This window comes from Battus philenor, unplaced genomic scaffold (assembly GCF_028537555.1).
Source record: "Battus philenor isolate CCGP_79_NKW_IND1 unplaced genomic scaffold, ilBatPhil1.0.hap1 SCAF_23, whole genome shotgun sequence".
Taxonomy (NCBI): Eukaryota; Metazoa; Arthropoda; class Insecta; order Lepidoptera; family Papilionidae; genus Battus; species Battus philenor.
In genome coordinates, this window is record NW_027181686.1 from 663,563 (window position 1) to 689,309 (window position 25,747).

Below are 25,747 nucleotides of genomic sequence, written 5' to 3' on the forward strand. Positions count from 1 at the left end.
AGTGGTAGGCGGTTGTGTGATTGGCATTGTTTGCCGCATACGCATTTATCAGCAGACTGGCGGGCGGTGCACTTTATTGCACGACTACCACTGCATGTGCGGAAGTGGCTAAATATTATTCCTTTTCTTACATAAAAGGGTTAATTCTAAAGATTCAATTACGTAAAAATCTGATGCAACAAAACATTTCATCCGACAAGGACTCGATAATGTTAACACGTACCTATTTATGATCGCCTTAAAGGATTTCACGACTCCTTCCGAATCGTCTGCGATGGTAGTTAAATCAAATATGATAAAGTGGCCAACTATAAGGAATCAAAAGAAATAAAACAAAATGTCCGTGTTTTTACATTTGAAATGTTAATAAATAATTTTCTTTAAATGGTTGCTAGCTCGACTGCTCGTAAAATCAAGTCATAGATGGTGATGAAAGCCAATGGGTTTTTACGTACTATCTATAATGTAGTAATGGAATAAATATTAATTATTTCTTATAGACTTTACTAACCACTTTCGGAATACAAAAATACCGCTACGTTTGAAGATGATGGTCTTTGTCCAATTTGTGTTACCGGTGATGACATATGGATCCGAAAAGTAGTCACTCATACCTCATAAAGTTCAAGGTCACCGAGAGAGCAATGGAGTTTTAATGCAGTAATGAAGAGATCCTCAGAAGAACCAAGATCATCGACGTAACTCGAAGCACTTTCAGGGTGTCAAAATATGTATATAATAATTTCTTTAAATGAATATAATTATTGGTTCTATATTTTTTAAGGTTCAAAATATTGAATCTACAGAGAAGAGTCCAGCAAAAATGCCCATATTTACTCTTTTAAAGACCATGTATTTGCCCTCTCCTTCAAGTCTCTCATCTCCATCTAAAGGCTGTCTGGTAGAGATCGTCACGAGCGATAAGACCGCCTCTTGTACCTCTATATAAATAGTTTTTTTTCTTTTTATTTTAGTTACTATCTATGATGAACAATAAAAAGTAAATAAATAATTAAACGTCAATTTCACATCTTCATGTTACATTATATGTATTTCTCAGGTGACAATCAACGTGTTACCAATCCCCGGCATGTTTGTTTCCAATATATTATTTGATATACTTAAACACTTACTACACTTTACTTTTATCTTTTGTTTATGTGTTTATTTAAACATATTTTTACCTTTTTTCATTCATACACATTTATACAAAAGAGAAGTAAAAGAAGCGTCTAAGATTGATAGAAGGTAGGAATATATTATATTATATAGCTCAAATATACATGTATGTGTGTGTGAGGCTTTTGGGAAATTTACAAGTGTATAAAAATATTTAAACGTAAAATATTCGTCATTAACACATAAAAATTCATCTATTCATATATTTATGAGATATTTTAAATGGGACATATCCTCAAAAGAACTAAATCGTGGGTCGCGTGCCGTGCGTCCTATTATACCGCATCCAAATGCAACCTTTAAATCAATTGCGAAACGATCCTTGACATTACGCGGAGATTCCACTCACTTGAAACACGCGCGTGGTCTCCGAAGGTCCGTAGTGTATCCTGTACATAACTTTATAAATTGCATATGTATTCTTGTGCTTTAATAATCCGTGCAGCGGTATAGCAGTTCTGGGCACCTTCAGGCAACGGCATTACCCGAAATAACTATTAAGTTTTTTCTTTTTAACCCAACGAAAAACTGTACAAAATTGCTTTAGACATTCTCAATAATAGCATATAAATTGTAGTTTAATTTTTAAAGGTTGTAGCTGTCACTACACTAATCGATATTGTTACCTATCCTATATGGAATCGAAATTTGAACCTTATGAATAACAGACCAAAATAACGCGTCGACTTGTTCAATATGTAGTACTTGGGGGGACTTTCATGGACAGAGAAACAATCCGTGTGAGGCTTGTAGAGTATCGTCCACTACCCTCGCCATCAGGGAAGATAGTCAATAACCATATATACATAGTTCAATTGATTTTACACAGTAGTTTTTGGTTGGTGCCCTTTTAAAAATCGAGAGCAATAAGCAGCATTTTCGTCACAATTCATTTTCTTATATGGAAAATGTAAAAATGTTTTCTAAGCAGGAAGGAAATTAACCGATGTGTATGGAGAAGATGTGTTGACAATACGCCAGTGCCAGAATTGGTTTGCAAAATTTCGGCAATTTTTATGTCAAAGATGCACCACTTTCTGGAAGGCCGGTTGAAGCTGATAAAGATGCGATAAAGGCATTAGTTGATGCAAACCGGCAAATAGGTAAAGTAAGATCGGTGAGAGTTCAAATTTATCGAAACAACTGTTTATGACCACTTGACACAAAGGCCTGGGTATAATCTCGAAGCTCGGATATGGGTTCCCCATGTCCTCACGGAGAGTCCAAACTCTCTGTGATCTGTGACCAATCACACGCCAAAAGCTTACACAGCTTGGATGGGATGTACTGCCACCATATTCTCCAGGCCTGGCTCTTCGATTTATTATTTCTTCCCATCAGTATAAAAAAATTTTTGGCTGGTACAACCATGCATCAGCACAGCTATTTTATTAATAATTCTATATCTCTTTCCAATAAAAGTACACTCGCGTTCATAAATATTTTACAAAACAATGAAATTAGACATCCACTACATTGTATTAAAACATGTAATACCTTTGTCTAACGTACCAAAACTATATTATATACTAAAAAGCGAGTTAATTACCTCTGCACAGTCGAATTCCCGTGGCACAGTTCTCACGAGCACCACAAACTCTGTGCTTTGCTCTAATGAGAAAAAATACCTCCATTCAGACCGAGGCGTTCGGAATTACATAAAAATCAGCGGGGTTTAAGTATTAACATTTTAGAAGTACAATCACACACACTCGATAAATGGAGACAAAAATAATTGAAGAAAAGTTATTATATATATGATCATCATTTCAACCACAGAAGGTCCGCTATTTGACATGGGCTTTTTGGATAGATTTCTCGTATGACCAATTTCTTTTTGGTCCCCGGTTTTGGGGATATCTAGTTCCCTCTCCCATGTATTGGGCAAACGATATATTATGGGTTACTTTTTCGGGATTTTTTATTTTCTTCTTTCTTCAAAATACCTTTTATGCCTTCACTTGTTCTATCTTTCCTTATTTGCAAACCTTCTTCGATATGTCGCCTTTCTTTCCTCTACATTCTCTGATCAAAATTGTTATGGTTGTCGAAATATGCTACATATAGGCTGTTTACAACAGGTGCTTTTGGAAATCTACGATGAAGGAATATATCCAGCAGTCAACGTGCTACCGCTAAAACAATGAACATTGTTATGGCGCCGTGAAAAACGAATAAGACACTAATAATTTAAAAATAATTATAATTAGTTGACTTCAAGTTAGAAAATAGTTTAAGAGACAGTAAGCACGGTAATATGCAGAAACGTGAGAAAAAAAATTAAAAAATAATCATAAAAACAAATGCATGAAAGCTAATGTCTGTGAAATGTAGGTCTTGAAAAAAAACTAATGTTAACTTCATAAGACATATAACATAAATACACATAAAATTATACAAAACAATAATTTGTAATATATTTCAAATGTTTATATTATTGGATAAATTTAAGTTTTATGTTCGCGACTGTACTCTGCGCTAACAAAAGGTTTAATTATCTCGAGCGGCTTCCAACGGCTTCTGGTGCGAAATGCTCCATTTGAATTACCTCTCGCTTTTACGATATTCCAATGGTTTTGTAGTTACATTTCTGTACATATCTTTGCAATATTTTAATTTATTCTTGTATAATGGAATCACAACAGATGTGTCATTCCGTAAAGGGATTTCGTAGACAAATTACTACTATTTTTTATTACTATAAAAAAAGCCAAACTTAACCAAAGGTAAGTAAAACTAAACTAATTATAACTTTAATATATTATTTCTATACTTCTACTTATTTCTGTAGTAAAATATTTAAAGGGATAGGTGGTATACTTCATTTGTTAGCTTAAAAGCTATAAAATGTTCGCTCTGAAATATGTTACATTAAAATATTATTTCTATCCGAAAGCGTATAAGTTCTGGCAACAATATTTAGTATTTCTGATATCATTTAAAATTGGATAGTATGTACAATACCCGGCGATAAATATTGCACATCGACCTTTGGAAAGAGACAATCGGCTAATTTCGGCTTCGTAGAGCGTTGTCTCTGTCGCACGAAATACAAACAGTCCGGTATCTATTAGGAGCTGTAAAACAATACAAAATAAATATTTTTATTCTTTGTATAAAATACACAAAAAAATTTTTTTCACTTTATGTTTACGTATTTAATTTTTTTTTATTTTATTTTACTCCAATTTAATGCCACCACTTATAGAAAAATTGGTGTGTCTTATACAAAGAATAAAAATAATTATCAAAATAAGCAAATGATACTTGTTGCAACAGCTCCTAATAGATACCGGACTCTGTGTTTCGTTAGACAGAGATAACGGTCTGCGAAGACGAAATTAGCCGATTGTCTCTTTCTAAGGGTATTTATCGCCGGGTACTGTTCCTTATATTAATTGACAGCAAATGAGAAATAGATTACGGAGAGGCCCATGTCTCTCCCGACCGCCGAGTAGTCCTCGCTTCGCGTTACATAATTAACTCAATCATTCACTACTCTATACACCTATACGGTTATAGTTACCCACGTTTGGTCGTCTTCGCCGCAACTGTGGTACGTTCCGCAGCCTAAAAATTTCGGCCTGTGGACCTCAGTTTCCACGGGCTCCATTCCGATGAAGCTGTACAAAGCCAAAATCGGCTATCAGCATAACTTCAAACACATAACATAACATAACATAGAAATAGATGCGTAATGGATGCGGACAATATAGAACTAGTCATTGTGAAGATTTTTAGAGTATGCCTATGTCGTGCAATGTCCGTCTGTTGACTGAAAAGAAAGAGAGACCAATACAATCGCCTCTTCAAAGTTTTTACACCTGTAACCAAACACCCTGTACCTTATATACATGAAGAGTAACCTACATTTATCTGAAATGAACGTGTTGTTTTAAACGGAAGTTTTATAAGGCCGGAAGTCAAGATACACGAAGGTGGTATATAAAATTATTTTTAAATACTTAAACATGGTGGGATCTCGAAGGTACTTCACGACTTTAGCGCATCACGAAAACAATTCACCGCTGCAATGTACACGTTTTTGATATTTACAAACATTTTGTATAGTCAAATAAAACATCGCAACCTTGTCGATAATTTACTGCTATACTCTGTATGTAAGAGTCACTCTGTATATAAGTATACCGTATACAAACTAACAAGAGTTCATAATTTTATAAAGCCGGACCCAGCGTGGACAGCAATGAATCATTTGTACGGAAAATACAGATATCTATAAAATATACGAAGGACATTAAAACTTTTACTGCATTTTTACACTTAACAGCTATTTAATCTGTGACAGTTTCAAAAAAACCCAAATTAATGCATTAATTACAAAGGCTTTTATTTGAAAAACAATTATTAATCATATACCGTTTAATCATATTACATATTTTCAAGTTAAATTGTTCTTATATCTTGTCGGCGTCTTTCTAAAATACTGGGATATTTAATAAACATAGTGAACTTCTTAGAAAATTAAAGCGTGAAAAAAGAAAGACAGATGATCATACTGGATTGCGACAATAGGACAGTAATTTAAAAATGGATTTAATTATAGTTATAACATATTAATTGCACACAATAATAATAGTATTATAACTTGAAAGTACCCATACAAAACCCAAGAAGAATTGTACTAATATTAGACGAACACACAAATATATAATATATATTTATATGAATATATATATATATATACATATATATATATGTACTGGTACATATATTAGTACCAGTAACATAATCATTTTCTGGTATTAATTTTGTTCAGCGAATCAGTGTCTACGGAACAGTTCAATTGCAACATTAAAATTCGTAATCTATGATAACAAAATGTTAATTTATATATATATATATATATATATATATATATATATATATATATATACATATATTTACAAACCTGTAGAAAGTAATTACTCTGGAATATATTACATTAAATTATTATAATAATCATATTTTTGTGAACACTTTTTCTTTTATTGCCTTATTACATCAGAAACCTTAGTATTTTTACCCCTCAAAGCATTTATGCTTATGAACAATCATTCTGTACATGATTCATAGAGCTATAAGATGTCAGAAATAATGTAATCCAAACTAACCGACGCAACTGATTTGACACAAGACTAAGCTCTCTAAGCTCTGCAGTTATATAATATTTGACCTTCGCCTGAGCAAGCGAACGTGTCGGAGACAGATCGACGTCAACTAAAAATTTGCAACCGTTCGTTGGTATTAATCTTTGATATAGGATGATAAAAACAAGGTTTTAAAATCAATAAACTTCACCAGCTAACTGGACTGATCTGAACAATTTTTAGAACCTTGTTTCTGGGACCTCTATGTAACTATATGGTTCACAGGGATTTTTATGACAATAATAATTTTTTCACGTTAAATTTTTTATTTTCACTCTTATCTTTTGTCTTGTCTTCGTCTCAATGTCACATATTCTTCCCACTTTTATCCAATTTTAGCCTGTAATTCCTTTTTATACTTTATTTCTTTTCATACATCGCCTGATGTGGAATGATCCACAACCATCATACCACACCATGTAAACCACCTTATTTGCATTAACAATTTTTTAAAAAAAAAACCAAAACCTTGTTTACAGCGGCGAATCTAGCCCTAGCGGCTACATTACAAATTCAAATTCAAATTCTTTTTATAATACAAGTACAAATTCAATTTCAAGTTCATATTCAAATACATATGCTAATTCAATTTCGAATTCAAAACCAAATTCATATTCGAACTCGAATTCAAACACTAATTCAAATACTAATTCTAATTCGAAATCAAATACATTTTCAAAATCAAAGTCTTATTCTAATTCAAACTCAAAATCCAATTCAAGTTCACGTTCGGATTCATATTCTTTGTAATAAATTGTGTGTACAAAAATTTAAACAAAAAATCTTAATAAGAGTATAAATACGTATCTAATTCAAAGCGAAATAAATAACAAAAAGCCAAAAATTATCATAGTAAATCCACTAATATAAATACCCATAATTATTATTTATGTGGGTAGTTGTATTCTAGGTCGTGAGGTTCGATTCCCGGGATACAAATAATTATTTTAATAATTTATATATAATTTCTACTTTATGCAAAAATAAGATTGTCACTTCACACAAAAAAGTTTCCAGAGGATGAAGTAGCAGCGTCCTCTGCGCACCATAATACCACGCTGCAATCACCAACCCGTCTGCCAAGCATGGCGATTAAGACAGATCCTCCATATATATCTTTGGAAGAAGCCGAATCAATTAATATTTTTAACTATTTCGTAAGTAATTTTAACACCCTGTATAAACTCCTATTTGTATCAATTACGTAAAATAAATGCAAATTGCGTAATTAACACCAATAAGTTATTTACGAGTGTAATAATAAACTGTCTATTGCATGGTCATTTGGCTATTGCAATATTTAGTTCTAGATTTTTAATTATCTAATATTCTTCCTAAAAGTTTAAGTTTGTATTATTTGTAACTTACTCTTAACTTGATATTAACTTGATTTGATAATGACAGAAGTTTCTGACTTATCAATGTCTAATATAGTTTAAATTAAAAAAATAAGAGATTAGCTTATTACACATTGTAAATAGTACAGGTAGAGTTCAATATGCAATCTTTTTGAATAATAAACGACAAGTTCAAAAATAAAGATAATAATATTAGAGTATAAACATAGAATAAGTATAGATTATAAAGAAAAAAAATTCCGGACACAGAGTGCCGCAACGCCATCTTTCAAAAAACAGCGAGAACTTATTCAAGGTCCTAATATAATATAAATACATGGATATACCTTCTCTTTCGGTGACTATAGGTGATGAGATTATTTTAAAAATTTACTACTATATACTAATTGACTAGTTGGAGGCATTTTCATATGTTCCAAACAAACAACTGTCCACTAATAAAAAACGTTGTTTAGTTTTTTAATTTTTCAAATTTCGAAATTATCGAAGCATGTCCATATTACATATACATTTGACATATATTTCGATCGCCAAAAATTAATCAGTGAATTAATGATAAAACATAATTGTGGTTTTGACAACTTTGTTAAAATTTATAAATAATAAAACAATTCAATATACGTGCGTGTCAAATCATACGACAAGTGCATCGCAATTATGTTCCGACCCTAATGCGCGTCCAACCTCGACCGCTTCATAATAACATATTAATCTACCTCATCCATCAATTTTGAATGCAATTAAAGTTCCTAATAATACAATACACGACGTCTTGATAATCTGTGAATTTATTTATACTCTGTGAAACATTTCAACCAATCAGCGCGCTGCAAAAGCGCGCGCTAATTAAGTACGCTCCCATACGTTTCATATTTGTATTAAAATTAAATGTGAATTCTGTTCATTGTTTTATATATTGTTAGTTTTAAGATTTATCTCTGTTGATTTAGTTACGGAACATTTTCACTTAATTAACTGCACGATTTACTTTCGCTTTTTACGAGATTCTTAAACGAAAGAAACTAACGGACATACCCCAGCGGTGTTGCAATTTAAAGTGGCAGTAGTCAGACCAGATAGCGCGCAGAACAAATGGTCATTGCGGCCTGAAGGTTCTGGAATGAAGATCACGGACCGGCAAACAAAGCGTGTACAGACAACCACGTGAAGTTCGGTGAAAAAAGAAAACGCCGTACCAATAAAATTTATGAGAAATTTATGGACGAGTCCGATGTCCAGCCGTGGACATCATATCGCTGAAATCATGAAGAACTTCTTAAAGCGCGCGAAATTAAAAAAAGAATGCAATAAATTGGCGGAAAAACATTATGTTGGTAATATCGAGTTAGCTGACGTAAATTGTTGGATCTCAAATTCGAAAAAATTTAAAAAGCGAATGTTAAGCTTATGGTAGTCAAAATAACTACCACACTCATCGAACTTGCTCGAGCAGAGACATGGAAATTATTTAAAAACGTGGAATTCTTCGTGATCGTATTGATAATTTGTAAAAATGTAACTTAATTGTGTCTAAATACATACATAAATATTATTGCAATTATTGAACCCAATGATAACTTTCTTGCTTAATTCTGGTAGAGCTCCAACATCTTGATAATACTGTAGTCAAAAAGCAGTGATATTTTCTTTAAATATAAATTCATTATTTATTGTTCCATATCTATTTCATCCCCTTCAAAGTAATCCCCGATCGATAAAACAAACTATTGTGAACATTTTTCCAGTCCGCGAAAAAGTCGGAATAGGCTTTCAGGTAGAGCTTTTAGTACCTTCTGCGATTCGGTTTTTACCTCCTTAGTCGTGTCAAAACGAGAACGACAAGTCGCATAAAGCCAAATCGTGCAATACAGTGGTTGCGGAAAAATATCAGTTGAGTTTTAGACTTGATGAGACTTAATGTTTTTGAGATACAAAATATTGTATAGAGTGGGCCATAAATTTTTGCACTTTTGAAACATGTGTAAAAATAAAAGTACAAATGCTATTTTGTTTATGATTTATTTACCGTAATTGCCATTTATTAAAATTTATTTTTTAAAAATTACATCGTCGAGATGTGCTCCGTCTCGCCGTTGGCACTCCCACGGTTACTCTCACGCTTTTGGAGAAATCAAGTGTTGCTATTTGCAAAAATTTTTGGCCCACCCTATATAAAATGGTTTGGGTTGAGCTAAATGATATTACAGCTTTTGACAAACATACGCTTTGCAAATGTTATATGTAGGCACAATTCTACTAAGTTAGGAAAAAAAAATTTCATCGTTCCTAATGTTTGGAAGTTTTAAATGACAATTCCACCTTACTTTTTATTACAGTACAGTGTTTGTATATACAAAAATTTTGGCCTTTTAGAGGCTTAGACAGACCCGTACATTATTATATTAGAATGTATCTAAGCGATAAGTGAATAAAACAGAGAAAACAATATAGAAGCCATTTCTTCGACATCTAAATATACTTATAGCATATTTGGCGCAAAAACAGATAATATTTCATCCCATAAACGCCCAGTATAAGACATAGGTCTTCTCCTCAGATATCTATGATGTACCATAATCGCCACGCTTGGCAGTGCGTACCCCTGGAAACTTGTTTGTGTACAGTAATACCCCGCTTTACGCGACCCCGTTATACGCGGTTTCACTATAACGCGAATTGCAAATTTCGCTCTCTAATGCCTCGAATTATGCGAAAGAGTGCGTATAAATATAATATAGTCATCAACTTCTTTATTGTGTCTTGACCATCTGTCAAACAATTAAAAACAGTGTTGGGTGTTATGAACGTATTTTACAAGAACGTAAACAAAACGTTACCCAAAAGACAATAGATCTATTTTTCCGTAAAAAATAAGAGTATGTGTTGTATAAAGTGTTCCTAGAATTAAAGTGATTGATCAAAATTATTTGTATTTATTTGTAATAATTTTTGACTATGTTTAATCATAAACCTCGTTATACGCGAATTTCAGTTAACGCGATTTTTTTTTGGAACGTATCCCTCGCGTAAAGCGGGGTATTACTGTACTAGCAATTCTATATAAATAATGTATCCTAGGAGACGAAACCGCGTCCTACGATCCCAAATCTTAGTCCTCTACCGCTAGGCTATATGCTTATAAATAAACACAATTACAAAACAGATATGTAAATTCGTAATCATAATTATTTATCCGGAAAGTTCTACCACAAATCCGAAGTGTGAAAGTGAATAAAAACCGACCAGCCTTGGGTTAATGATTTTATCATTGCATTTAGATAGCAAAGGTCAACTAATAAACATTCACGCAATGTGTGTTTGTACAGCACAGGTGTGTAATCATCTTAATAGAAGATTTAAAGGTGCATACACACTGCTTTAATTCGGGAATCAACAACACACACAATATTGAATACATAATATATTTTTACGTATAGATTTTTGATTAATATGTATTGACATACGGATCTGCTACATGGTCGCTTACGACAGGTCTTGGTCTTGGTCTCTGAAGTGGCAGTAAACGGGGGATATCGCTTATGCAACCAATGGCCATTGGGGCCGAAAGGTCGACTCTGGCGACAAGCCGGTAGACGTGGCGTCGATAACCCCCCCCCCCCCCCCCCTCCCCCCAAAAGTTTGACAGACGACATACTTAAGATCACGAGAAGTAGCTGGATGCAGGCAGCGGAAGACACAGTGGGCGTCTATCAGATGAAAAGAAAAGAAAATTTTTATTTTTGTTTGAAAATAAAGTTTTCGAATTCCAATCGCGAATCAACATTAGCACCTACACCATCCTACAATAGATATAGAGTAACTATAGTAAGCGAAAGTACTGGTATTTAAGCGGTGAGACGTGAAGAGCGTCATTGGTAAGACGCACATGAGATGTTTAAGAACAGACGGCTTAAGGTTTGTCTTCTTCAGACCGCTCACATACCGCAATGGGTGATTACAGTGTTCAAAGAGACAGCGAAGAGTGCGATTGACATAACGCACACGGGATATTTCGGAATAGACGGCTTGACATTTGTCTTCTTCCAGTGCCCTACTGCTCAGTTACCTCAAGTCACTAACGCTTGTACAGCTTAAACAAATTGCCGAACGAGATACAAATCCACACATGGCACATGGCGAATATAACCATTCACAGAAGTTAATACTAAGTCACCTATTTACATTATATTATATTAACAAAATACATTATTACAATTACTACTAAATTAATTACTTAATATCATTACATACAGGATAAGTTAACGGATATTGACGGAGTTGTTTTTACCTCCGGGCAAATTTGTCAATTTACCACTTACATTACAAGAGTTGTTACAACACGTTTTACTTCGCAAACAGTGTGGCCACAATGATTTATGACTAACTAGTTTTTAATCGGACTACACGTATACTCTTTGACACGAAGCTTAAATTTAAATCTACAACACTAATGTACTCTGAGAGGAATTTAGGCTGTCGAATATAAAATGACCCTAGACAAAGTTCCCGAGGTAGCATAATTACGTTACTTAGATATAATGATCTTCCAGACTCTGTCCCTTCAAGCATGGTGAAGCTATACATGGAAAGAGACATAATTAGTCCATGAATCACTTAAAGAAAATGTCTGAATCATTCAAAATTTGTGAAACGTTTTTAAGAATAAAACTGTTTTTTTTTACAAAACGGATAACTTATACTATATTCTGCCAGTATTTTGTAACATTTTTTTGCCTTGCGCCACCTTAGCCTTTCTAAAACTCTTGTGACCCCCTAAGTAACATTCGGACGAGTCCACTTTTGGGCGTGAGCCTCACGTTGGGAAACACTGCTCTAGATGATACATATTGGGTTTTAATTTATCATTTTCTCTATTCATTATGGACTAATCAGCAACCATTTTCTAATTAAAAGTTTGAAAATTAAATATCAAATTAATTAAGTGTTTGGTGATGAAATGACACGATTATTAAGACATAAATAAAAATATGAAACGATAAAATGTTTTAAATCAAAAAAATAAGATAAGTAAGTATAACATTAGGAGTTCCAAATATAAATGTTAAAATAAAAAAGCTTCAAAATTAAATAATAACAAAGAAATAAGAAGGTGATTAAAAATTTTTTTTTCTATTTATCCAGATGGCAATAACATGCGACTGTCCGATGTCGCAGCCCGGGCCCACGCTGGCGGCCACGTGCGGAGGAGGAGCCTTCATGCTGTTCATGGGTTTGCTGGAGGTATTCCTGCGCAGCCAGTGCGACCTGGAGGACCCGTGTGGGAGGACGCAGGTAGAGTTACAGACAAAACGAATTACAGAAAATAATTAATCTTAATAGAGCGTATTTTGAAAAATCTAATCCATCATCATTTTAGCTGTAAAATGTTCACTATTAGAAACAAGCCTTCTCTATATATTTCCAGTAACCAGTTTAAATTAAAACAAATAAATGTAAAAAAACAAAAACAAGCAATCAAAATAAAACAAAATGCAAATGTAACCTGCAGAGAAGGCGATGGAAGCGAGGTGATGTACGAAAGGAAAGGAAAAAAATGAGAAATGAATGGAAGAAATTAAGAAGGATGAGAAAGGAGCATGATAATAATAATATGCAATTTAAATTATTTGAGCAGTCAAAATATATTTAAGAAAAGGACCAATATATAGCTACTTCCGCCATGCAGTATTCAAATTTTGCAATTTGCAATAAAGTGCAAACAAACACAGAGTCAATATGATATAAAATGGCACTAATCGATGTAACATTACTCCTGAGGACGCATTGTTTGCCGAATGCGCATTTATCAGCGGGCTGGCGGGCGGTGCACTTTATTGCACGACTACTGCTGCATGGCGAAAGTAGCTATACATTGGTCCTTTTCTTACTTAGGATAGGCTTCCGCAAAATAACGCCTGAATCCATTAGATACACAATATATATTTTTGAGAGCTCATCTCTGTTCCGTTCTTTACTTGCAAAGACACCTTTATGGGGAAGCTAAATTTGATCGCAGTATCCAATTTAACACTTCTGCAAGACATACCTTCTCTTCCTTCTAGCTTATCACTATGATCAGTTCTAAGTTGGACATGTGAAGACTTCACACGATGTGATACTGCCTATTGCTGATCCGAATTGAAACACAAGAAATAAGCAATTAAAATTTTGATATAGATATGAGTATGCATAATAATAAAACAAAAAATATATAACTATGCAGAAATGTTAAAATAAATGGTAAAAAAGTAATCCAAAAAGAAATGGTGAAGAAAAAGAAGTGATGTATGAATTATAATGGAATGAAAAGGAATAAAAGGCGAGTAAGATAAATTGAGAAATACGAAAGAAGAGCAAGGAAATAAACTTAGAAAGATCGAAGAAAGAACATCAATAAATCGATAAAAGTTAATAATCAGCATTAAAACAATATCGGCGCGCTTCGAAAAGCGTGACAGGATTGTGTTCACACGGGAGAAATGTGCTCCCAATAAATTTAGTATTATATATAAAGATAACAGGCATGAACAATCGTGGGAATTCCCCGTTTTAGATCTTGATCGTTCCCAGGAGATTGATGTGCCTACTCGAAGACTTTCAATTTTTTCAGACGCGAAGATTATAATATGCTTATGATGCAAAACTTTTTGAATGCTTTTCCATATCACATTTCTTCATAAAAAACATTTACATAAAATCCTATAACAAGGTAAAGATCTTTTTAAGCAATAATACTTTACAACATTTTTTTTCTTTATTTATATAACATTTTGCAATAATTTAATTTCTTATTAGTCTTTAATAATTTTTTTTTAACTCATATTTTCTTATATCTCTTTCCTTCTCCTTCTGTTATTGTATTTTATTATCTTTGATTACATTCCCTATAATCAGCAGTAATCTAAAAAGATCAAGCGACTTTCCTTTTTGTTCAACAATGAGGCGATGTTCCTTTTTTCTATCTTTTAATGCCAGTGTTTTCCACTCTTAATAACATCATCTATCCGCCTTGTATATCAATTTCAGAACCTTAAAACCCCAGCTGCTATCTATTCTGCGTGCCATGTGGTCCGCCAACTGTCACTTTAAACTTAGCAATACATATCTAACTCTGTGTTTGGCACTAATCGGTGTAACATAACTCCTGAAGATGCCCCGTGGAGGGGTGAAACACGTGTTGAGTAATTTGGTGGTGGCGGTTGTTTGATTCGCATTGTTTGTCGCATACGCATTTATCAGCGGGCTGGCGGGCGGTGCATTTCATTGCACGATTCCACTGCATGTGCGGAAGTGGCTAAATATTGGTCCCTTTCTTACTTAGGATGGACTTCATTAAATACATATCTAAGTCGATTGCTTTAGTACCTCTGCAAATAAAGGTGAATAAGTAAGCACTGTTTCTATTAGTAAAATAACTTATTATTCCATCTGTTCCAGTATCGGCGACACATGGACTCCGTATACGACTTCATAGTTGTTGGGGGTGGGTCGGCCGGTTCGGTGGTGGCAGCGCGGCTGTCGGAAGTGCCTGAGTGGCGTGTGCTTCTATTGGAGGCTGGTTAGTGGAATATTCATATATATACATTTATTTTATTACGTCATCATATTAGTCTTAAGACGTCCACTATTGGACGTGGGCCTCTCCTTAACAAGATCGTTAGTCCACTTTGTAGATATCCTACAATGTACATGCTGGTCCGTGATCTTCCCTCCAGAACCCCAAAGTCCTGGCGGCATTATTGACTGCTATACAACAATTCGCAATTTTAGTATATTGTAAATGTGATCACAAAAAACCCGTCTTTGTTTGTTCTGGGATCTTTTTCGGTAGCATTAATTCAAAGAATTCCAGTATAGGAGAGCGCGTTTTGATTCTAGGTTGTATCAAATTAGGCATTTCTGGCATTTTCATCGTGATATACACTAGAAGAACACAATAAATTTATAACTAACGATATATAATATATAGCTAACGATTTCATCAGAAATGTTATTAGAGTTATTGGTATTTTAACGGTTTTAATGCAATAAATTTTCAATAATATATTATTTATGCGCTATAATTTAAAATCTAATATGAATAATAGTGACAGATGTATAATAAATAAAGGAAATAAAAACGAACTCTTAACGCCTTAATTTCGTTTTTGAAAATTCTAACAAATCCTTTACGGATGTGTTTGTATGATTATATATAATAAAATTCAGCAAGATATGTTAGATATTTTCGTAGTTGTAAATTTAAAATTAAAAGTATATCAATTAATGATTCTTATTATAGCATTCAAAAGTTATCAGTTGTTCGAAATATGTGAAACTTGGTTTAATTTAAAAAACCACTTGCAGAGTTTTGGGTCGGCTTTTCTCAGCAGATTTGCGATCCCGGCCGGCGGTAGATTACCACTTATAATGTTAAAATAATCAACAATTCAAAAACAAGTACAGGACTACTAAAAAAAATTAATAAAGTAGGGAAAATATGAATAAATAAAAAAAATATCTAATGGATTCAGCTGTTACTTTGCGGAAGTCCATCCTATGTAAGAAAAGGACTAATATAGAGCTACTTTCGCTATGTAGCAATAGCCGTGCAATAAAAAGTGACTCGGTGTTTGGCACTAATCGGTTGAACATTATTCCTGAGGATGCCCCGTGGAAGGGTGAAACACGTATTGAGTGATTTAACGGTGGTAGTTGTGTAATTCGCATTGTTTGCCGCATGCGCATTTATCAGCAGGCTGGCGGGCGGTGCACTTTATTGCACGACTACTGCTACATAGCAGAAGTAGCTATATATTGGTCGTTTTCTTAAATAAAAATAATATGTGGTGCCCAGCAAAGTTAGACGGAGAAACATAAACATACGGAACTTATATCTTCTAACCTATACCTACCCCACACTACCTATGTGACGTTTTGTCAGTCGTATTTCGTGCGACAGAGATAACGCTCTACGTAGCGAAATTAGCCGATTGTCTCTTTCCAAAGGTCGATGTGCAATATTTATCGCCAGGTATTGTAGTATATAAAACATACATTAACTGTACATTTTATTTATACTCTATACTGACGTGAGCTTATATGATAATACTAGCTTTTCCGTACTATGATTGTCTGTTACACATTGCCTTGTGTGATATGATCGCTCTTTGCACTTTTTTGTATATTTTTGTAGTATCATTTAAATGTATCCTAGCGTGTATAATAAAGAATATTAAATTAAATAAAATAATAATGATTAATGTAGGATTCGACGAGCCAACCGGAAGTCAGGTGCCTTCAATGTTTTTGAACTTCATCGGGTCCAGCATCGATTGGGGCTATCGCACCGAGCCTGAACCTGCCGCCTGCCTCGGGGAGGATGAGAGACGCTGCTACTGGCCACGGGGGAAGGTAGACTAAGTTACTTTACATAAACTTAGATATACACTTAGACAAATATAGATATCTGTATTATTGTTCTTCTTTGTGCTATTCATCAACCTAGCAATGGGCCTGTGGCGTTCATAAGAACGCACCCAAATTTATTATCTGTGAACGCATCTGTTTTTTCATGCCCCTTCTTACACTCGGTACAACTCGCTCTCTCTCTGACTCGCCGCGATACCGAGCGGACGTGTCGCTTCGACCGCTGTTCAACAAAGGAAATACTTGTAAATCAGATTGAGATTTATTGTTCTTTGATATTATAAGTTTAACTATCCAACAAGTGTTTTTCTTTACATCGAATTATCTATTACGGGATAAGAAGCCCGTACTAACGACCACCCCTCAAGCCGTTCATCATCATCACCATTAAGCTCAGAGAAATGCCTCTCCTACACATTCACAGCCTTGACAAAATCATCCGTCCACCTTATTTATTTAGGTAAACCAGTAGTACTCATAAATTATGTGTTTCTTCATAGCTGACACATCACTAAATATTTACTTTATACAACATTGAAAAGAGATCAGACCACAAATCAAAAGCAAATTGATTGAATAGAATTTGATTTGTGTTCTCATCTAAGAGGAAACATCTGACTTACGACTTAACAGTTAATACACCTTGTAGTTGAACACCTTCCAATGCCTGGTCTTCACTATGAAACCTTAAAGCAGTGATGATGATCCGTTCTGCGCGCCGTCTAGCCTGCCTGCTACTTCGGTTGCTTTCATTCACCTATGAATCTCCTCGGACATAATTAATAGAGGAACCGGAAAGTAATTTCGTTTCTGTCGACATTTTTTACAGAAATATCGATTCATTTTTACCGCTCCGGCATTGATTTGTTTACTAGTTGGCAAAATGTTGATGATGACGAAGGTGAATATATTGTTGATTAGAAATAAAAACTTGTTATAGTCGTGTGAATTTAACTTAAGAAAACGACATTACTTTCCGGTCTCACTAATATACATAAAAAAACGAAATTTTTTTATTGTTATTATAGAATATCTGAACGCTTTTGATTTATATTTTAAAACTTCTTTTATTTTCGAGTTTGTTTCTCTACTGTATCTATTATAAGTAAATATTCAACAAATAAAAATAATATCACCAATAAGACTTGAAGAATATAGAGAGACTCCGTTTTAATATACGCAGTCATTAGCACTTAAAGGAAACTGAAAGTTGATAGAACAATACGAAAGGATATATTATGCATAATTTTTATAGTTATACATTTTAGTTCTATTAAAAGGTGAAAAATTTTTGTGGATCTCCTCTTACAAATTGTTAACCAACATTTTTTGTCACGCCAACGGCAATCTACCCCTTCGAGTAAATAATGAATTAGTATATATAAAATAATTATATATATCTATAGATGAAATTTTACCTAAGTAAAAAAAGAGCCTGATGAGAGATGACTCTGTGTTTGGCACTAATCGGTGTAACATAACTCCTGAAGATGCCCCGTGGAGGGGTCAAACACGTGTTGAGTGATTTAACGGTGGCAGTTGTGTAATTCGCATTGTTTGCCGCATACGCATTTATCAGCGGGCTAACGGGCGGTGCACTTTGTTGCACGACTACCACTGCATGTGCGGAAGTGGCTAAATATTCGTCCTTTTCTTACTTAGGATGGACTTCCGCAAGATAACGCCTGATTCCATTATACACTTTTACCTAATTGTGTTTCTGGGCACATTGTAACATTATCTCTACTCTTGACAACAATTCTCATACTTCAATACTACTTGGGAAATGTAACATAAAAGAATTATTTGTCCCCAAATTAGGTCACTGCAGTTCATCTCAACTTCCAATTTCTTCTGGTCTTGACCAATAAAGATGGTCCTATGTTTACAGGTACTTGGCGGCACGTCTGCAATGAACGGAATGATGTACATACGAGGCTCCCGCAAAGACTACGACAGCTGGGCTGCAGCCGGCATCGAGGGCTGGTCGTACGACGACGTGCTTCCATACTTCCTCAAGTCTGAGGATAACAAACAGCTCAAAGAAATGGATGAAGGATACCATGCTGCAGGAGGGCCGCTTACAGTGTCTCAGTTTCCGTACCATCCGCCGCTGAGCTATAGCCTCGTGAAGGCGGGAGAGGAATTAGGTAGCTATTCTCTTCTTAGCCTGGGACTTTTCATTTCAAAGGAAATTCTACTTCGTTCTTCTTGAGATAATTACGTTGTACCCAGGGTATAAAGCAAGAGATCTGAACGGCGAACACCACACGGGCTTCGCAATCGCTCAGACCACGAACAGGAACGGATCCCGACTGAGCGTGGCACGTGCCTTCCTACGTCCAGCTAGCAAGCGTCCCAACCTGCACATCATGCTGAACGCGACCGTCGCTCGCGTGCTCATCAATCAAACCACGCGGCAGGCTTACGCCGTGGAAGTCAGGAACAGCTTCGGCGCCACGGAGACCATTTTCGCGAACAACGAAATCATATTGAGGTACACTTATTCATTTAACCCTTAATACCCTGATTTACGAAAGTGATTTTTTTTTAATATTACTGTGTTTGCTTGACTAGATGATTTTGTTGGAAAGAATATTATACAACAGTAAAATACGTACAGCCAACCTATAAAAAAACTAATAGTAATGTGAACATTCGATTTAAAAGATTGGTATCAAAATTGAAACTAGGCTATTAAGGGTTAAGATACACCATCGTCTAATACAGATGCATTTATACTTATGAATATAATTGACTATTACCTTTATGCTAAATAACACGACACGTTTATAAAAGAACAAATCAAGCCTAAATAAAAGTAACTACCAAAACAGCATTAAACATAAGTTTAATTATTAATACAAAATTAATTTAACGGAAGAAAACTTAAATGCATATAAGTTATGTTATTAAATGCATATAATACTCCCAGTGCCACTTCATATAGAGATTTTTAATTTTTTAATTTATTGACATTGTAGGATTCTTCCTAGAGCCGGTATGTCTTGGAGGTAATGATAACATGGAGTCCAAAGTACAAGTGTGTATATTGTCACTAATATTGACTATTTGATGTTGTGCTACTAGCCGGTCTAGTCTTTGTACAGCTTGAAATTGAACCCGTGGAAACAGAGGTTCACGGACTAAAACATCTTACGCTGGGGATCGTATCTCAGTTACGACGAAAACGTCCACACGCAGAGAACTATAACCGTGTAAGTGTATAGTGTAGTGAGTGGGGTGTTGAGTATGTAGCACGAAGCGAGGACTACACGGCAGTCGGGAGAGACAACGCCTCTCCGGACCGCCCTCGCTTGAACGCGGGCTAGGCGGACGCGGCCGCCGTGTCATGTGTAGGTGTGTAGTACATGACATGTGCTTCGAGATCGCCGGGTATATTGTTAAAACTTAGCCCATATTTATACCGATTCTTAAAACTATGAATATATTCAACCAATAAAAACACTCAGCCAATGATAAGGCGAGAAGTATTGTAGGTCTCTCTCTTTCGCACGACGTAAATATAAAGCGCTCTGGCATGGGATTCTCCTGTTCTGTGCGCTGCCGATGCATGCTGCTTTTTCCGACCACCTTAGTAATATTAAATCAGGTATTAACCACCAGCTGCAAAATTACATAGATGTCTTTCAACAGCGCTGGAGCCGTAGGTTCCCCTCAACTGCTGCAGAACAGTGGCGTTGGCGACCCGCAAGTGTTGGCAAAGGCCGGCGTACAGCTGGTGCACAAGCTGCCAGCGGTGGGTCGGAACCTGCAGAACCACGTGACCCACTTCCTCAGCTTCTCCTTGCGCGACAACAACACCGCGCCACTAAACTGGGCCACCGCTATGGAGTATCTTCTCTTCAGGGATGGACTTATGTCTGGAACAGGTAGGTTCATCAGATTTCACGGTTAACATGTGACAATACACTAACGTGTAATGTCTTTTAATTAGCACGAAATAAATTCAAGGCGCAATTGAGAAGATTATGCTCGAAGTTTCGCTGCGAGCTTTAATCAGAAATGAGGAGATTTGCAGAAGAATAAAGATCACGACGTAGCTCAAAGAATTGCTCACCTGAGGTGACATTACCTGAGGTACATCAGCTACCTGCCAGTATAATTCCCGTCAAAATCGGTCCATCCATTCCAGAGACTGGTCGGAACAAATAGACAAACAGACAAAAATAAAAAAAATATTTTTTTTTATATATCAACTATATAAATTCATACGTATGTAGCAGAAAGCGGTTATTTTAATATTTCAAACTTATACTCCAATTTAATTAATATGTATATATGTATAGATAAAAATATTTTCTTCACAAAACGCAAACATTTAATTCCATTCTCACTTTATCTCTGGTACTGATGGTTTTCCTTCCCTTGTCACCAGGTATATCGGAGGTGACTGCCTTCATAAACACAAAGTACGCGGACCCGGAAGGTGACAATCCTGACATCCAGATGTTCTTCGGCGGATTCCTCGCCGACTGCGCCCGCACCGGCATGGTGGGGGAGAGCCTCGGCAACGGTTCCCGCTCCATACAGATGTTCCCAGCTGTTCTACATCCCAAGAGTAGGGGGCACTTGGAAATAGCTAGCAGCGACCCCTTCGCGTATCCCAAGATTTATGCCAAGTGAGATTTTTTTGTTATGGATAATCAACAGATTACAGCGAATACCGGATAATGGCCGCTTCCAACCGGTCTTATTAGAAGTCTATCTGCAGGAATCCATAGGCGGCCCAACCTTCTGGACCCTACTAAACAACCCTCTCCTGTAGAAAGTAGCAAAGAGCAGGACACATGCCAGATTTTCGCAAGTAAAATTGTGTTTTCTCGGGAAAAATGCCCAGGACATTACGACTAAGATCAATGAGGTTCTTGCCCATATTCTTAAAGAGGAGTAAGAAACAAACTTGGGTTCGTTCCTTCACAATACAAAGGTAATGGTTCTAACCATTACTGAACGTGGGAAGTGAGCAACTTTGTCAAACAAAAGAGATCCGTATACTAGACCTCACAGTTGATGTGACCAGAAAGGTCTAGGGTCTCTATGGTTGGCTTTACCGTTAGCTGTACCGGACGGCGAAGATATCTTAGCTTCTGAACACAGAGGTGATAAGAACGATGCATCTGGCTTTGTTAAAGTCGATCATATTATATGCAACGGTTGTTGGGGCACCGACGACTATGAAACTGCTGGTCCACAGGCAGCTGGACTCTCCATGCAGAACCTTAAGGCTCCAGAGGCCATCTGTCCTACGTGCTATGTGGTTTACCCATTTTCTCTCACTACCCTTTCGCTCGTATATTAATGTATACAGAATCAAAATTATATGCTAAAATCTCTCCATGATGTAACTATTGAAGAGTTTTTAGCCAAAATTAGATAATTCAAACCATGTTCCAGCTACCTGACCCATCCTGACGACGTGCGGACACTCATCGAGGGCATCAAATTCGCGATCAAACTGTCGGAGACCAAGGCGCTGAAGAAGTACGGATTGAAACTTGACCGCACGCCGGTGCGCGGCTGCGAGAAATTCAAGTTCGGCTGTGATGCCTACTGGGAGTGCGCTGCTCGCACGCAGACTGGACCCGAGAACCACCAGGCTGGATCCTGCAGGATGGGCCCGCGAGGGGACCCTGGTGCTGTCGTTGACCCATTGCTGCAGGTATGACTCTTGCAATTCTCGCCCAAGAAGATGCCTCTAAGACACGATCTTTGTTCTACTGCATTTGTCTATATCGAAGAGATGAGCATCGCTAATTTTTAGTATTCTATTTTATTTGGCTCTTAATGACTGACCGATTGCCTTATAAGCAAACTCAAAAATAAAATGTGTTTCCAGGTGCAAGGCATAGATAGGCTGCGTGTGGCTGACGCAAGTGTGCTGCCAAGTGTGCCGTCTGGCAACACAAACGCAGCCTGCGTCATGGTGGGGGAACGGGCTGCAGACTTCATCAAGCAGCGCTGGCTCACAAATGTTTGTACTCTTCTTATGCCTCAATATTAGTTCAGCTCAGTCAAGATACTTGAATTAAAGACCACTTAACCAAATCTAGATAAGGTTGATTTTACGCAAAGTAATCTCGTGTCCATAGTAAGAAAGCGAAATCATGTGTTACGTAACATATATGTTTTATTGTTAATCGCTGTAAAGCATCTAAGCCCACCGTAGGGGTTTAGCGGATAGAAATATCTCACTAATCTGTTCTGACGGATCCAACCACACAGCAGAATAAACTAGACTTTATTTTTAGTTATTTAAGCTAATTGGTATTAACAGTTTCACCTGGTTTAAGGTGCCAGAGATTAGAAAACAGGTAGCCTTAGTATTCTCCAGATTAGGTACCAAGCTCTAAATTCACATATGCGGACCATAGCAGCGTTTTCCAACGAGGACCCCACGCTCCAAAGTAGGGCAATTTGAATGCAATTAGGGCAATTCGAAAGTGGATTCGACACGAGTTAGGTTCTATCGCTTTAATATAAAAATATATATGCAAATAGGGATAGTAGATATTCACTTGTATAATGTTAATTAGATCCACAATAAAATCGAACAGCTTGATATTTACAATGCAGGTCGCGTGTGTGTATTGACGAGATATATAAATTCTTGATAGTAAATCCAGAGGTACTGTGAATAAAGTATACCTAAGGCGAGCTATCAGATTTTAATAGGTCATGGAACAACGCACCAACGCGAAAAACATTCATTACCGTCATCGTTTGAGCCGCAGAAGGTTTGCTTCTGCACATAAGGTCCTTCGTTGGAATTCCACTTGAAATGCTTGATATAGGCGTCGTGGCTTGTATTCAGCATCTTTAACGAACTTAATAAAATCATCTGTACATCTTGAGAGAACATCCAAAACTGCCGGATTATGGTTTTCAAAACTATAAAGTGCCAGCGACCATCTATTCGCCCTATGTAGCCTTCAAGTTATATTTGCCTAAGTGTTTACTTGAGCTTAGTGGGTAGTCCCACATAACCCTGTCCTTTTAGTGATGATTGAATCGTTAGTGCGTTCTTGATGACGTACGGGAAATGCGTTTGCCTTACAACTCCATCACCTTAAAGAGTATTGCTGTTGGAGATGGTGGATGCAAGACTTACTGTAAATAGGTCCCTGTCCTTGGGCTGGTGCACTGTACCCATTGGTAAAACCTAACGGTTGGGAACTTTAGGAACGGTGTTATCAACAATTTAGGAATTGGTTAGGTAGGGGATTTCCTTCTAGATGGTACATCTTGTGCAGACTCCGAAGCTTCTCTCTCCTTCACAAAACCAAAAAAAAGATATAAACAAGAGGAGAGTGTAAATAAGTTTATTTTTTCTGCCACAGGGGAACTACCCAACAGGATCGGCAGACATCTCCAACCAGCTGACGGGCAGCGAGTCCAGACACCACGCGCGCCCCTGGCCTGCCTGGCCGTGACACGCCACACAATACAATTGAAATGAAACATCAATTCTTCCTACGCAGATTGAAATAATCTAGGAATTAAAAACAAAACACCTGAATGTATTGTAAAAATTTACATTTAAGATAATTATAATAATAGTATTAAGAAAAAAAAATCAAACTAGTAATAAAAACGTTAAAACTTACATTTCAAATAAAAATAAAAAAGTCGGAGACTATATAAAAAACAACTGTAAAAAGTAATACAATAGTATTGAAAAATACTACTGGTACAAATGGTACAAAATTAAAAACACTTGATGACATATCGTATGTAGACAAACGTCAAGCCATCCTGTTCTTAAATATCTCGTGTGCGGCTTGTCAATCACGCTTTATGCCGTCTTGCTACTCACATACTTGAGCCGATGACCGGCTCTTCTGTTCACAATATAGTCACCTTCAAAGGCATGTAAACGGAACGTGAGAGATAGACAAATATCAAGCCGTCTGTTCTCAAATATCTCATGTGCGTCTTTTTAATTGCGCATCATGCCGTCTCGCTACTCACTTATATATGCTGGTGATCAACTCTTCTGTGCACACTATATACACGTCCAAAGGTCTGTGATGACCAGGACATGAGAGATTAACATATATCAAGGCACATATCTCATGTGCGTCTTTTTAATTGCTCATTATGCCATCTCGCTGCTTACATACATATGGTGGTGATCAACTCTTCTGTGCACACTATATACACGTCCAAAAAGTCTGTAAACAGGATATGAGAGATAGACATATATCAAAGCAAATATCTCATGTGCGTCTTTTTAATTGCGCATTATACCCTTTCGCTACTCACATACCTGAGTCAGTGACCAGCTCTGTTACGCACACTGTATTTACGTCCAAAAGTATGTGGGCAGGACGTGAGATATATATATATAAGCATCAAGTCTGTTGTTAAAAAGACCGTGTGCGTCTTGTCGACGTTGCTCCCCTCCGTGTCACATACCGCGATGATGAACAGTTCAGCGCAAAACAAAACACACACTTCACGTTTCTTCATAAAAAAAAAACACAATTCACGTTCAGTACATTCAAAACTATAGTTATTATTAAGAATAAAACAAAAAAGTTTCACAATTACAAATGTAAAATGTAATAATAAATATAATTATAATTGTCTACATTTATTTAATTATGTTGTTCAGTTTTAATTTTGTAT

The 25,747-nt window shown here is 36.1% G+C and overlaps 1 protein-coding gene across 1 annotated transcript; it reads left to right on the forward strand.

Annotated features, from left to right (window-relative positions):
- Nucleotides 1–12,823: 12,823 nt before the first annotated feature.
- Nucleotides 12,824–24,579, forward strand: Gld (Glucose dehydrogenase). The gene is made up of 10 exons (XM_068767576.1): nucleotides 12,824–12,979; nucleotides 15,125–15,245; nucleotides 16,935–17,080; nucleotides 18,987–19,245; nucleotides 19,331–19,592; nucleotides 20,753–20,988; nucleotides 21,495–21,738; nucleotides 22,514–22,778; nucleotides 22,956–23,090; nucleotides 24,457–24,579. The coding sequence occupies exons 1-10, from the start codon at nucleotides 12,830–12,832 to the stop codon at nucleotides 24,547–24,549; spliced, it is 1,911 nt and encodes a 636-aa protein (XP_068623677.1). The 5' UTR covers nucleotides 12,824–12,829; the 3' UTR covers nucleotides 24,550–24,579.
- Nucleotides 24,580–25,747: the final 1,168 nt, after the last annotated feature.